This window comes from Aphelocoma coerulescens, chromosome 9 (genome assembly GCF_041296385.1).
Source record: "Aphelocoma coerulescens isolate FSJ_1873_10779 chromosome 9, UR_Acoe_1.0, whole genome shotgun sequence".
Taxonomy (NCBI): Eukaryota; Metazoa; Chordata; class Aves; order Passeriformes; family Corvidae; genus Aphelocoma; species Aphelocoma coerulescens.
The window spans coordinates 14861832-14877715 of NC_091023.1; the positions used below are offsets into that span (position 1 = coordinate 14861832).

Consider the following 15884-nt stretch of genomic DNA (forward strand, 5'->3'; position numbering starts at 1 on the left):
AATTACTAGCTTTAAAGTACTATAAAAATGTAGTGTCCACTTGTAACAGAGTAAGAGTTTTCAGTCTCTGCATTTATCGATGGAATAGTCATACATGGCATGGAGGTTGAAACTAAATATCTGTAAGGTCCCTCTCAATCCAAACTTTTCTATGATTCTATGCAGTAAAATCTTCATGGAGATGATTTAAAAAAAAAAAAAGAATACCACGTTTCTACCCTGCATATAAAATATAAGTCAATGCTTGATTTTCAGATTTCTGTCTTTCACAGAAAATATACAAAAGCCTCTACTGCAACCTGAAAGCAAGAGCCTCTACTGCAACCTCAGGAAAGCAAGAGCTTCTATTTTTCATTTTCTTTTCTTCTGTATCTTCAAGATAATTTTGTAGATAGGCAGGTTCACTATTCTGCATTTTCAGCTGGTCTTTTACTCACACATATTTTTTACTGATCTGTTTATATCTTCACCTGTAAGCCATTCATATAAAAAGAAAGAACTTTCTGCATAATACTACCAAAACCTGTGTGAGTCCCCTTGATCATGCTGCAACTCTCACTAATGGGAATATACAGCTTTATGAAAGGACCAAGAACATTCTCAAATGAAGGGATGCATTATGGAATATCCATGCTAAACAGTGCCCAATTTCTTCTTACAAACACACTGATACAAATGCCTTGGTGAAACACACATCAAACTCCAAAAATAAAAGTTCACTCAAACTACAGCTAAAAAGCTACTCCTGGAGTGAGGCTCTGAGGGCCTACACTCTTATGTTTAAGTTGTACACATGCCAGTCTTTAGACAGAGTAACATCATGATTTTGTGGTACCGAAGTCGATAAGTTCATCAAGCTCCCAGACAAAGTCAGGAATAATCCACTTATATTCCTCGAGATCTGGCATCATGTCCTTCCACTGCTCATATGTCTAACAAAGAAAGGAAAAAAATCATGGTAGAAATAGGGAAAGAAATGTACATAGAGAAGCATATGAGCAACTACTACCTACACATAAAACATACTAAACCACCATCTTTAGATATGAGTAGTACTTTGATCTTTTAAAATCTATAGTAGTTTTTTAAACAATGTTTCCCATATTCACTCACCTTTATTATCATCAGTTAACCAAGCAATGACAGCTTGTATTTTTGTGGCTATAACAAGAACTACTCTTTTGAAGTATGTAATAACAAAGACAAAATGCATAAAATAGCTTCCAGAGATAAATACCTTCTTAGCTGTATAGCCACCTCCAACTGCAGATCCTAAGATGAGATAGCGAACTTTGAGAAGCCTGGAGGCTAATCTGGCCAGCCAAAAGTTCCTGTGGGACTGGTATCCATGTTTTACATTTAAAAGCTTTGCTTTGTGAGGGGGAAGACGATTCAGAGAAGAGAACAGCTGAAGGGATATCCTTAATGGAGGTCTCTGAAACTTTGAACTTGGATAGTAGGGATGATGTGTACTTCGGGAAACAAGATGCAGGTTTTGAAGCGGTGATTTTCTCTTTATTCCATAGCTGCTATTTGCTAGACTCCGGCAGATGACACTAAAAAGAAAGAAATAAAAACTTTAACTGATTTCTTCAACACACCATTAACTCAAACACCTCTTTAGAAGCAATTCACATTACATTTTAGCTGGTTACAGATAATCTTATTACATCACTCTGAACGCACAATTTCCATACTACTGCTATGCTTATGAGGAAAATAAAAAGCTGCAAACGTCGTTAATGGGTTTAATACTTTTAGTGATTACAGACACAAAACCTTAACTACAAATTCTGAAGTCTGTTATGAATTACATTTAACTTTCACACTGTAATAATGCAAGTAACATGCATGTGGTAAAGCATTGTTTGGGCTGAGTCCACAGAAGACTTGCAACACATGAGAAAACGTAACAGTTTGGCCCGTCTTACTCTCTAAATGAACTTTTAGAGAACATTAAGCTTGTAGAGGATTTTCAAAATTTAAAAAAACCCAATACACAGAAAAAAATCCTTTGTAGAATACATTTGTCCTATTTCATCAAAGCACATTCTCCTTTGGAGTTGAAGCATGTGCTTAATGACATCTTTCAGGTCCTTTCACTTGCTGTGAATTCTAGGATTACAAGATTGTGGATCTGTCTTGGGTCATGCATAGACAAGATTGGTTCTGGAGACGGCTGCACCATGTGTGTTGATGCTTTCATGAAGGAATTCAGACTTAAGAGTGAAAAGTCTGGATGACTTCACTCTGAAAGCAGAGCTCAGCCATGAAAAGCACATGTTAAAACACAGGAGCCTTATCAATCCTGCCTGCAAACACATGGCCTAGAATAAAACTTGTGTGCTTTCAATTACATCTGCACACTGCAAGGGTTTGAGGCAATTTTGTTAGTTTAGGGAAAAGACAACTGCTCGGAAAAAAGTAATTTCTTCTGTAACTTTTTGGATGTACCATCATATCAGAATAGTTAATATTAAATCATTTATTAATGCAAAATATGTGTGAGGTTACAGGCTTGAAATTTTAAAGTTGGAAATGAAAGCTTGTCCTTTGATGCTTTCTTTGGGGTTTTCAATATTATCAAGTGCATTTACTCACAAATGGGACAAATACAAAAAAAAAAAAAGAAAGTGCTCCACACCACTGAAATGGCAAATTATTAATCCCATAATCCTAGAACATTTAAAATTAACAGATTTTAAAGAGAACAAGTGAATCATACTTAGTGGCAAATACTACAGCATTTTCTAATAACGTGCTCTCCATGATCTATACAGTTCTTTGCCTCAAGATTTTCAATGTACTAGAGATGGCAGGCATGTCCTTAATGTCCAAAGAAGTAAAAGACTTTGTTATAAAAAAGACTCCTAATCCAGAAATTGATCTTTTGGAAGATAAGATAAAAATCAGAATTCAGACATTTTTCTCTCTTAAAGACCAATTTTGCTGACAATCTACATTTAGAAATTTCCTTTAGTGCAATGGAAAGTTCAATAAAGGAACTCCAGAGACTGCTCTGCAAGCCCTTCCTAAATCACTATGGTTGTGAAGGACAGCCTTTGCTGCTATACTACACTCTCTCTGTAAGGCTGGGCCTTGGCAATAAGAAACTTAGAAACTAGAAATAGATTAATAAGCAGGAGCAGAACAAACCTTAAACCAGTAAAAAGTTTCTTCTCTTGGACATGGAATTACAAGAGGCTCAGAAATTAACTATGAACAGACCAATACAAAAGTGCCTCCACATTTGAAATGTTTTATTTCCCACTTTTGAAGCCAGGTTTTTAAATCAGGGTGTGATAAGCCTGTATGAAGCAGCCTGATGACTGGGCTGTCCTTTATTTTGTTTTGCAGTCATTACCATTTCACAGATATTTATTATTTTCAGCAGAGACCATGTGGTAGCACATAGTATGGCAGTCACTCCTAATTATTAGTCTTCACCTGGGCTAAAGGCATTTTGTGTAGTATTATGTAACTTTCTTATCTCGGTTTTTTCTTTTAGAACACATTGTGTTTTATAGCATTCAATCTGTGTGTTTAAACTGAATGAAAAATTAAATTCCACCACTCTTCTGGCAAAACCTCCATCCACAATTTCTTTTTGAGTGCTATTTCATATTTCAAACTCAACTGCTTTACTTGTACATCCAAAATCTTATAATTCTTTAAAACCCCCACTACACCAAAACTTTCATTTTCTATTTCTTCTCTCCTCCTGCTGCTAAACCTCCTGATGAATACTGACCAAAAAATCACCTTGAGATTTTCACTGAAAACTACAGTCAGATTGAAAAGGGTGGCAGAACAATGCTATTAATTGAAGTACTTAATGAGTTCCAAATTTCAAGCCTCTGCAACGTTGGTTTTAACAATAACAAAAACTATCCTTCCAGACACGAGTAGCTCTGCCTGATTACAGGCCTGCAACACTGCACGGAGATTATAAATGTTCTGTAAAACACAAAAAAGTGGCCTGCTGTGCCTGTGACTACAAGGCAAATGTAACCCAGCAAAATGCACTGTGGCATTTTCTTTCTCATTCAGCACTAGACAACGCTTATTTTCCTACTGCTGCTCCCAAATAGGAGCTGGTACTAGATGATCTTCCTCTTCCAACCCAAACCATTCCATGACTATGAAATTTGCCAAGGAACATCGTGCTGCTATCCGCCATTCACTTTCACTGCTCCAGCCTGGAATGGTGTAGTAGAACGGTAGAAAACAAGCGGGACGCAAGGCAACTGCTGGGAGAGACAACGCCTGGACAAGAAAGCGGCCCGAGCTCCCCAGGGCGAGAATGCGGGAGAAGCAGCTCCCTTCTACGTGCACCACCTCCCCCAGGTCCCAGGGGAGCTGGAGGATGGGAAACTGCCTAGCTTGGGGGTACCAGGCTACCGCCTGCAGCAGCCTCAGGCCCAGCCCTGCGGCATTCACACCCGCACCACGCACCCCAACCCGCTGTGCTTTTCCGCCTTCCCCGCGGTTGCCAGGCCCGCCTGCAGCCTGCCGGGGCCCGTCCCGCTTACCAAGCCGCCGCTGCCCGCGTCCGCCACATCCTAGGGGCCGGGAGGGACGGGGAGCGGCCCGGGAGCCGCAGGAGCGCGGCCGGACTGAGGGCAAGGGCAGGGGCAGCCGCTTCCGGGCACCGCGGTCCGCGCGGCCCGACCCGCCGGAAACCGCACCTCCCCGCGCAAAGGTTCCGGGCTCGGCGACGGAGAAGGAGGGACGGTTTAGAGGGAGCACCGCGGGGCTGGTGAGTCAGGAGCGGAGAATCGGGGCGTGCTGGATCCGCCACTCTTGGGTCATGGATCCCTGCACCGGGGTCATGGTTCCCTCATGCCGTCGTCCTGGATTCGTCACCCGGGCCATCGATCTGTCACTCCGGGGTCCTGGATCCGTCATACTTGGATTATGTTTCCCCCGCACCGGGATCATGGATCCCTCCCACCGGGGCCAGGGATCCCTTGCACCGGGGTCCTGGATCCCCCGCACCGGGCTCTGTGCCCCCCTCACACTCCAGCGATCGCCTCGGGGCCTCGTTCCTGGCTGCTCTCGGGCACCCCAGCGCGGCCCGGCCCGGCGGGGCAGGGCTGGAGAGGGCGGTGAGGTGAAGCCCATCCCGGATGGCGCTACCAGGGTCTTGGATGCTGTTAAAGATAAGATTCTGATGAGTCCCCAGCTGTTGTTGTGCTTGGGGAGTGCATGACATGGGTGGCAGCGCTGCCTTGAAAGCTGGAAAACACAAGGTGTTTCCCAGTAGGCTTTCCCAGTTGTTGGGGTTTTTTTTCCAGCCACATTGAAGCGGGAGGCAAAGGAGGCACCAGGAGAGTTCATCAGCTCCGTCCGTGTGCCCTCACACAGCATCACCTCTGGCTGGGTCATTTCTGAGCAGCGCATGCCGCACCTGTCCCTAAGGACCACAGACACTGGCGGGTTCACCGGCAATGCCAGTGCGTGCTGACTTTAGCAGAAAGTATTCCCTTGTGCCTGATCTGAATCTTTCTTGTCACATGTCCACAGTGGACATGGATAATATTACGTTCTCCAGTTACGTGTTTGAAAACTGTTGCCATGACTCTTATCAGTCTCCTTTTCTTTAGATAAAACAACCCTAAGATTCTCTTCCATATTTTATGACTCCTTTGTCATTCTTCTCGGTGGTCTCCTGTAGATTGTCACCAGTTGATTCAGAGCTTTCTTTCTGTAATGTGGCCAGAACTGGGTGTCCCATGCTGAGAAACAGAAAATGAGATTTGGGGTACTTTAGAGGTCAGGCTTCTGTTTATACTGTGGGATTTTTCAAAGCAAAATATATTGCACAAGGTTGACATAATACATACGTGTATTTTCAGGACTGAGATAAAAGTTGTTGGGATGAGGTGAGGCTCGTGTTTTTATCTCTTGCTTGCCTACTTTGTGACTTATTTATTTATAAGTTTAAGGAACTATATTTTAAATCTTAGTTTGCTTTATATTTTAGCTTGACCAGTTGTTTTTGTGATTTAGGTATGATTTTTTTTAAGGCAAGTTTCAATTTCAGAGTGATGATACTCCATAGGACATGCTAACAAATAACTTTTTATGAATAAATACTATGTAATTCTTACTCTGAGCAGTAGAGAGCATCATATAACTAAAAGTTCCAATTCAGGCTGCTTTAGAGGTGTTTTCTCCAGGAGATAGTGAACATACTTAAGAAAATGAACAAATGTCATCATCTTCTTTGGTTCTGGATTAATAGACTTTGATTAAATATTATCACAGATTGTCAAATGATGGAAATTATGAACGTTTTGCACCTTTAATCTGTCTCTTTTTTTTTGTTTTCAGTTGTGAGCGTATAAATACCCCTATAAGGGTGTTCTCTAGGAGTGCAGAACACCTTGGAGCTGGAATAAATCTATGAATAGTGAAAAGATTGTATGAGCCTTTATTCTCCCCTGGAGACCCTGCTTTGGTGGGACAGAGCAATCAAGGACCCCTGCTGCACCCTAGTTTGTTACAGACACTAGAAAGAGCAAGGCTGATGTTTGGGAAAGCAGCAAAAGCTGACCAGGCAGAAAAAGCATGTGTGACAGTCCTGTTTTTCACCCCTGGCACCTCGCAAAATAATGGGTCATTTCCCAAAATCATCAGCCTGCTTTAGAAAAGGTGCCTTGACAGTTGTTTCTTGTCTGTTACAGATTCTAGAAAGCAATGCTTATTTTTGCACATGTAATCAGGTTTATCAGAAATGGAAATAATTAGGTTCTTTCTTTTGAAAGTTTAAAACTGTGACTCTCGTGTAATAACTGGAGTTCCCTTTGTTCAGTCTCAGAAGGTAAAATGGTAAGTTGAGATGCTCAGAGCCAGTTGCAGTGGGAGGAAGGAGAGGGTAGCAATGAAGCTGGGTATGGAGAGTACCTTGCTCCTCCTTGATCTTGCAATGTATCACCCTTACACAGCTTAGTACAGATACATCCTTGTCAGTCCAGCCTCTGGGCTCCTTTTGGAAGTGGTGTAGGTGCCAAGGCTGAACAACTTGGCTCCAGTGCTTATCACCAGCATTTTCAAACACATCTGTCCCTGTCCTGTGCATGGGTGCACATCTTTTTGCATTAACTGACCTAATTCCTTAATTTTCTCTTCTCTCTTTCCTGCATTTCTCCCTTTTCAGTTTCTCTGAGCCTGCCCACTGGGGGGTAGGCAGTGGTCTTTCCTGTTGCTTGAGATACAGATTTGTACAAGTCCATGCCTCATGGCAGCAAAATGCTGAGGAATGGGAACTAACTTGATATCTCCTGTTTCAGTCACCCTAGAAGTAATATTTTAGTTTTCCTAATATACTTGCTGGAAGAACAGGTTTGCCTTTCCTGACCTCATTCCTAAAATACTTCTTGTGTAACTTCTTAAAAAGTATCCAAATACAAGGAAATAGTAGTGAAATGGGAATGAATCACAAGACTAATCAGCAAATGCAGCCCAAAAAAAAGAGGAGGTGGTAAAACTCTCAGTGTTGTTTTTCTGCCAGCTTCCTTTTGGCTCTGATTTAAAGGTCAGAGACATCTTATCTGGCTTACTGACATGGGTGGGAAACTCCAATTTTCCCCAGGAGTGAGTAAATAACCTCAGTGGTGCCTCCCAAAGCTATATAGTGAGGTCAGAAGACATTCTGTGAGGATATTCTCAATAATGAATAAAGGACCTGGTTACAGATCCTACCTGGCTGAATCCTGACACACAGTCCATAAATCCACCTGCACAAACTGGGGCCCCTTTCTACAGTGCCAGAACTTGATTTATTTTCCATGGCATATGTGGGGATCACTGCAGGACATTTAGTTCAGACTGGTTGCTAAGAGTGTTAACAACAGCAATGCCTATTTTGTTTCTTATTTGGACACACTCCTGGTCTCCACTGATTCCATAATCTCTTGAAGGATAATACTCCCCTCCTGCCCTCCCCTAAAAGTTTCGTGCCAACAGCGCTTGCTTGCACTTACCAGAGTTATGTCCGTGAGTCATCTTGTGGCAAACACTTGTTAGATTAAACTTTTTCTTTCTTGCATTGTTTTTGAGTGAATTCTACATGAACCCTCACAATTGCAAAACTCCAACAACAGAATAGAGGGAGGAGGGATAAAGTGTTACCTGCTAACCCCAGAGAGGGAGGAGCTCCCTACTTCAAACATCACCAGAATTATAAGGAAGGTGTGTACTTAGAGCACTTCCTCAATGTAGAAGTTCAAGCACACTATGCTGAAGACCTGTCCTGAGGGTGCTCTAGGAAGTCTCCAGAGGGTCGTTTCATGGGGGAAAATCCTGCCAAGAGCCATTATGCACAGCTTAACCAGGGAGAAGAGAACGAGATGGTGAGTTGTATCTCTGTCTAGGTCTTTCTCAGCTTGAAGCAGAGGCTGCCACGTGTTCTGCAATAAAGTACTACAGACTGTAATTGAGTTATTGCTAGTTGGGGTGTTTCCTTGGCAGAAACAATCAGTTAGAAAGGGATATCACTTTTTTCTTAGCAGAAAGAAAATAAGGTTGGTTGTGACCATTGAATTGAACTGGTTATCCCCTCCAACAGGGGATGGCTTAATAGATTATTCATGTGGTGTTACAAATATAGATGGAGGTGGTTTAATATGAGCTTGAGGGATGGGCCAGACCAGTGTCCCCAACCATTTGACAGCTGAATCTTCAGAATCAGCTCCAGTTAGAAAACTGGAAACCTTGGCTTTCTCCAGAACATAAAAACACATGTTATGTTTGCATAAATTAATGGCAAATGCAGTCTACTGAATTGGCAATCTCAGTCTCAATTGGCAGTCACTATCTTAGACTGAAGCTGGGATTCCTAAATACAGAACTACTATATTTCTTTCCAAAGTTTCCCAGGAAGAAATGCATTTTTTAACATCTGGAAGTCTATGTTTACACGAAATATCTGGTCTCCTGCATGGCACTGCTCTTAAATAGTAATGCCAGTGCACTACTGCACTGAATTCAGTACTTCTGAGCTGCTTTGGCATTACAGTGTGTCATGAGTCAGCTATTCACATGGATTCTGTCCCTCTAATAGATTCTGCTGGAGATGTCAAATCCACGATGCAGCTGTACAACAACAATTCTTAGGCATATCTGGCAAATGCAGTGCTTCTCAAAATTCTGTGCTGCAGAGCCACTGGAGCTCTGCTGTGAGTGCCTGCAGGATTTCTGGGTGTACAACAGCAAAACTATTGAAACACAGTCACTTACAAGCTGACACAACTGTTCACTTTCAGAAATCCTGGAGAAGTCTTCAAAATCTCCTCACTGAGAGTCCTGTTCTAGTGAAAGAGACTGTGTCATGTGCAAACATGGATATCTGTTATCTCTAAAGACAAATGTAGATTTTCAGGCATCTCTCCTAGCCATCCAGGCGAGGGGAGATGCCACATTTTGCGTAATGCAAACCTGGGTAATCTGGGATGTGCTGGAGAATGCAATACAGAGTCACCCAGCAGCAAGAACAGAGCAGTGCAGGAAGCACAAGGCACTGGCTCTGAGGGTGGGGACTAATTAGCTCCGTGTAATGCAGAACCCGACTGGCTCTGCCACCCAGTTACTAAACCTGCTGGCAGCGCCCTGCTCCTGGCTCTAGCCCTGGTGCTGATGTGCCACTGCTCCCCAGCTCCAAACAGCTGCTGTGTTTGTGTCTCTGCTCCACCCTGCTGTGTCCTTCTAGGACTATAAACAGCTTGTTGTGCTCTCACCACTATTGGTGCTGTCACTAGCAATGCCAGAATTGAGCTGGAACTAATTAGATTTAACTGGATTGTCTGGTGCTGTGTACAGTCACACTACTGTACCCTGAATGTTCACTTCCAGCTGTGCACTACTGGGACACCCAAGCTGTGCTTGTATGGAGCCAGTTATCCCAATGATGTTCTTGTTTCTCAGCAGTATCATACTGAGCCCATGTGTCCTTAATCTGGTGCTCAGGGATCTGCACTATGAAGCTGAGGTTTTCCATGCACAGCTGGTGTGTGTGCGCCCAGTGTTGAGTCAGTCTCCACGATGAATCCCGAGTGTCTGGCAGTTGCCATGCTCTGCATGCCTGCAGTGAGCATGATCAGTGCTCATTCACCTGGGGTTCCCAAGGAAGTCAAAGAAAAGAGACGTGTGAAGTACTTGAGTAGTAAATGCAATTAAAACAATAGCTCAATTATGCTAAATTAGGCAGGAATGCATGTATGTTTGTTACATTTATGTAAGGGAGGAGAGACAGAGAAAGATTCTCATGAGGATGTATGAGATACTGTAAGAGGATGAGAAAAAAGCAATGTATATATAGAAAAAGAGAACAGCTAATGTGTGTATTTATGTGAAAAAAAAAGAAAGTAATATGTAAATGAGAGTAGTTGTGAAGAAAGAAACAAAGAAGGCTCTATTTAAGTAGAGGAGTGAAGAAGAATACATGAGGTAAAGAGAATTATATACAGAGGTTCTTTCTTTGTTAAAATAGCATATTTAAATTACTGGCAACCACAATGACTGGCAGCAGCACATAATATCTCTCTGACCCTGCAGCATCTTTTTTTAAATTCAAAGCCATGGAAAGTATTTTTGATGTTGTTTTCAATAGTCAGTTTAATCTACCTGAACCAAATTATTAACAAGCAGTTCTTGATTTCTCAAACAAGATCAGATCACTTGGTCCAATAATTAACAGCTGACATTGTGCAAGTGCCAGTTCTTCCAGAGTGGAATAGTTCAAGTAATCTGAAAGCATGCAAGTAATTCATTTGAACTCTGGATGTGCAATGCTTCCTTGTGTTGAACCAGCTGTCCAATTTGCTGAGAAAAGTTGGGGAGCTCTAATGAGAAGAAATGCTTTGAAGTTTTCTTCTGTATTTCCATTTCGTGGTACGGTTGAGATAATATAGTCCTGGATTTAAGAGTAATCACTCTGATTTGGGAAATCTAACCTGTATACCTGTGTATCCTTGTGTATGTCTTTGGGTTTACTTTACACTGCTGCAGAACATTTGCTTGAATGAAAGTTCACTCTTCTGCTACACAGCTAAAACTTAGCAAAGGATATTCAGAGCATGAGATAAACTCTCTCTCCATGACCATTTGTAGTACCAGGAAGATCTTAGTAGTGTGAGAGAACTCTGGACACAGCAGCTTGCCTCAGAGAGGGCTGATAGTATGCTTCCCTTCAGAAAAATCTGCTTGAAAGCATTTTTTAGGAGTACATTTACTGTGGAATAAGAAGAAAAAAAGACAGCTTTATGCCCTCTGCCAATTTGATGCTCTTCTCTGCACAGCTTGGGAATAGTCATTACCTTTGCACAAAACCTAAAGTGTGAAGCTTAAGTCTTGCAGTGCAAAAGATTGTGATAGACTTTGACAGGCTACTGCATTGGGGAGGATTTGCCACAAGCCTGTCTTCAGCATGTGTTCCCCCACTGCTTGTGGCTGAAGGAATGGGAGAACTGCAGTCAGTCAGCTGGTGAACCCCAGTTTACTGCTGCATCTTGGCAGCTGTCTGCCTCCTTTGAGATGCCACAGTTCTGAAGGGAATCTGATACAGGAATTTTATATACTTTGAATTTGAAAAATGTAACTTTTAAAATTGAAATAAAATCTGAAAGTTACAATCTTTTTGCTAATGGAATGATAGTGAATGTTGCTACTGGTTTCAGAGGGAACAGGAACAAACCTCTGATGAAACAGGTTCTGGTTGGTAAGAATGAGATTCAGTTATTAAATTCCTTGTGAATCTTAGCCAGTCTTTCAAGTCTAATCCTATTATCTGTTGTTATAGCAACAGGTTGTTCATAATAGTGAACCTGGTGTTGGGGTTGCCAGAAATATGATCCTTCACAGCCCCTGTTTAGGCTTCCTGATGGTAGCTACAGGCTTTGTTTTCACCAAATAAAAAGGTTCCTGAATTTGTTTGACTTTTGCATTTCAATTCTGCTGTGCAGATGACCTGGCAGTTAGAGGCAATTTTTCTGTTAAACATAAGTAACAAAGACTTGCTGGACTCTAAGTGATATGCCCTTGAATGCTGGCTTTGTGTGATTGTAAAAGAAGCTAAGAACCTTTCTTGCCAACTGAGCAGGTCTGGCAGCTTTTTCTGTCCAATAATCCAGGCCCTCTCTTAGACCCTTCACTCACAAGTCAAACCATTTTGTTACAGTCACTTCTCTGAGTGATTCAAGTCTCAAGAGAAAAGGGATGTTAACAGATGAGGAAACAAATTTTACAACACATTACAATTTATTAAAAATTATTCTACAGAGATGAGATTAACTCTGTATACCAGCTTATTTTGTAGATGGTGTTACCTTCTATGAGATAACGAGAAGCCCTTTGGAGTCTTACAGATGGCTAAACTTTGCTTTATTTTCCACCATCTCCTAGTCTGGTGCACTCAAGAACCCAGATTATTTGACTATGAAATGTTTTATATGCCAAATGCATCGTTGAACTCTAAAAACCTGTTCATACATTAGAAAAATTGTCAAGGTGCAAATCTATATTCATCAGACCCCTCTTCAAAAGAAGCATGTCTGCACCAGCACAACAAAAGGAAACACAGCAAAAGTTATTTCCTTAACAACATAAAACTAACCTGTCAGACATGCTCTTACTGGTGACATCAACACGAGGACTTCTGCCAGCCTTGAAAGTATTGTTTGCCATAGTGGACATGCATTTGCTTGGAGGTTTTTGTAGCAGAAGCTGAGTGAGTCCTGAATAAGCTTCAAGAATTTCTAAACTCTAATTACTATAAGTTGTTCATGTGGCTAAATAAACCTGCATCATGTACGTGCCTGTTCCTCCCTTCTTCGTGTGCATTGTGGATACCTCTTTTATGGGTCTAATATTCGCCTTTTTTATGGAAGATAATAGTTTTGAGAATTCGTCTAAAGAATTTCATTTTGACTTATCTGACAAGTGAGAAGTTTCTCCTTCAACAAAGAGTTATTCATGTATTAATTTTTTTTATGAATACAGCATTCATTGCTATAATCCTTCCAGCTGAAAGCATAGGGTGAGAAAAAACTCCTCAACCTAACAGAACATTCTGTACTGAAGTTAAGCATTGAAAGGTTCCGGCTCAGCGAACTTTGGCACAAGTCAAGTTTGGAGCTCAGTCTGTTTCCTTGCCTAGCTTTACTTCTCAGTGATGTGGCCCAGGTAACCTGGTCCAGACATTTCCAAATGATGGGAAATTATTTGCTTTGACAACAGAATCCTTCATGGACATCCAGATGCATCAGTTAACATCTGATTTATTCTTTCTCAGCTTATTCCTTGTAGAACTCCTGAGCAGCTGTATTCAGAAATGTCACACTCATCAAGACACAAACCAACAAACCTGAACCAAATCTCTGTTCATGTGGCAAATCATGCCCTTGAAGGGTCAGGACTGCTCAATGGTATCCTTCTATCTGTCTCTCTGTCTGTCTCAGGCAAGTCCCTTGTGAGAAGCCGCAAGACCCAGCGCACAGCATAATGGATATCTTAAAGAGCATGGTCTATTTTTCCAAGATGAGCTATTTTCCTTATTTGCTTCTCTTCTGTTTTTCAAGATGAGGAATACTGATGTATGCTTGGTTTTGGGGAGAGTCTTGGAATCTATGGATTCAAATAACTTTTTTGAGTTGAAACTACTCTGGAAAAAAAGGCCTTAAAACATATGCTGGCATAGGGGGACTCAAGATATTTATTTTCATATATTGGTGCATGGTTTCCTAGGAAAAAATACAGAGAAATACAGAGTTTGCTCTGGTTCTCTGTTTATGTTGTTGTATCAGGCTCGGGAAATCATTGAACATTTCAGTGGAGAAGAACGCTGCCAACAGAAGATGTTCCCAAATGACTGCCAATCACATGCAGAGCACCCACCCTCTCCCTTCTTAATTCCATTAGCTATAGCCTTCCTGACTTCTCAGACATTGGGTGTAAGACATAAAAACTGAAAATTAAAGGAGTGATTCATGGGCAGAAGCAAGATGCACATGGCAGCAATCCTGTTCTTCCCCACCCTGATAGTCATGCCAATCCCAATTTGAAAATACTATTCCAGTTATTCCAGGTCTAGCCATATACTGGAGGAGGTCTGAAGGTGTGTTCTTGTAACAGTTCTTCCCTTAGGCATCTCTGTCTCCTTGGGAGATCCTTTGCCTTGCTGACAGGCTGTGAAGTCTGGGTCTAAGCATCTGGCTTTTGCTAGTAAGCAATTCCTGTGAAGAGTAAGTTCACATTGACCTATGTACTATTCTGTGTGCTGGTGCTGACACTATTTCTTTAACCTTTTTGTTAAGGTTACAACTAGAGAGAGTTGAATGGAGACCCTGTACCTGTTTATAGGAGCATGTGAATATTAATTGCACATGACTGCCACACCAACTGCCTCCTAGCAACCTTGTCTGTCTGCTGCCCTCCATGGGCTTCCTTCTATCTGCTGCAGAGTTGCCTTATTCTCTTGGTCTGCTCAGAGATTATAGAAGCCTTTGAAAATGCTGTGTGTGCATCTCGGAGGTGGTATAACCAGGTCCTGTGTAGTGCAGGCCACTTCCCTGTGTTGTTTACCTTACTTTTTCCTTACAGTTGCCAGCTTCTTCCCCTTAGAAACCTCTTGGAGATTGCTTAGGATGACAGAGAGAGAATGCCACATTCTTTTGGAGAATGCCACAGAGCAGGTGTGCCGAGGCAGCATGTGGAACCACTGGGCAGGGCCTGCATTTCACATAACAAGCAAAGACACCAGCACAGAACCAGGAATTATGCATTAGTCATCCTTACAATTACACTGCCTTTTCTTCTCACCTTATAAATGGATCTTGCAATATCTGTGGCTGCAGATATCTGATCCTCAGAAGCAGATTGCACAGTTGCTGCAGATATACTCAGAAGAAGGAATTGAGGAACCTTAACTCTTATGTTAGCAAATTCTCCTGGTCACCTGATGTGGTTGCAGCCATGGAATCTCCCATCTCCTCTATAAATTCACTGTATACATTTCATTTCACATTTACTAAGTCCCTGCTAGCAGTACTGAGAGGAAATTTGGCCACGGTACCAAGACCTGCAGCTCTTAAAATGTAATGCTGACAGACATCTCTTTGATGTTTGGGCAAGTCACCTTGCCTCACTGTAACAATTTCCCCAGCTTTAAAAATGGAATAATAATACTTATTCATCCAACTAAAATGAGTAGCTTCCTTTGGCCCTCTGAACATGTAAAGCATTCTGCAAGTGTTCATTAGATGTTCTTACTAACAGTTATTATTATTATTATTATTATTATTATTATTATTATTATTGTTATTATTATTATTATTATTATGTTAGGCCAATGGCACATTAGTAAGCTCCAAAATCCCCATACTGGAGCTGTCATGGAAGATGGTTACAGCTACAAAAGCTGTGTCTGTGCCAAGTTGTGCACAGCAGCTCCAGCTGGTGCAGGCACACAGCGTCTCTTGCAGCACCACGCAGAGACACTGGCCGAGTCTCTAAAATGTAGGGGCATTAGTGCAGATCACTGCTAGGACAGCCCTTCTAATGCAGCAGCTCTGCACTGATCACTCACCATCCCCTGGTGCAGATGTACTTAAGCTCTTCAGCTGTCTGACCCTGGGACCTTAAAAAAACTGACTGTCAAATCTGCATTCCTGACGTGGAAATAAAGGTTTGAACCTCTATATTTTGTTACCATTTCTGCTCATGCACACACAAAACAATGTCTCATGCCAAGTTTCACAACTACATAAAAATAGTGGTCAGGCTACAGCAACCTGGATTTTGTGAAGGTGGATGAAAAATTCTGTTGAAGATGCAAATTTTTGGTCACCGTGTTTAAGACTTGAAAAGCAGACAAATACAAGTTCTAT

General features: G+C 41.8%; 2 protein-coding genes across 6 annotated transcripts in view; one reads left to right on the top strand and one right to left on the bottom strand.

Annotated features, from left to right (window-relative positions):
• OPA1 (OPA1 mitochondrial dynamin like GTPase) overlaps window positions 1-4656 on the bottom strand; it is a 50672-nt gene extending 46016 nt beyond the window's left edge. For all 4 annotated transcript variants that reach the window (XM_069024041.1, XM_069024039.1, XM_069024040.1 and 1 more), the window contains exons 1-3: window positions 4533-4656; window positions 1238-1556; window positions 836-932 (exon numbers count right to left, since the gene is read on the bottom strand). In XM_069024041.1, the coding sequence (XP_068880142.1) occupies window positions 836-932; window positions 1238-1556; window positions 4533-4561 (445 nt within the window). In that variant the 5' untranslated portion in view covers window positions 4562-4656. The remainder of the gene's footprint in view (window positions 1-835; window positions 933-1237; window positions 1557-4532) is intronic.
• Window positions 4657-8288: 3632 nt separating this feature from the next.
• Window positions 8289-15884, top strand: part of LOC138114475 (probable cation-transporting ATPase 13A4) — a 41977-nt gene continuing 34381 nt past the window's right edge. For both annotated transcript variants that reach the window (XM_069023938.1, XM_069023939.1), the window contains exon 1: window positions 8289-8357. In XM_069023938.1, the coding sequence (XP_068880039.1) occupies window positions 8295-8357 (63 nt within the window). In that variant the 5' untranslated portion in view covers window positions 8289-8294. The remainder of the gene's footprint in view (window positions 8358-15884) is intronic.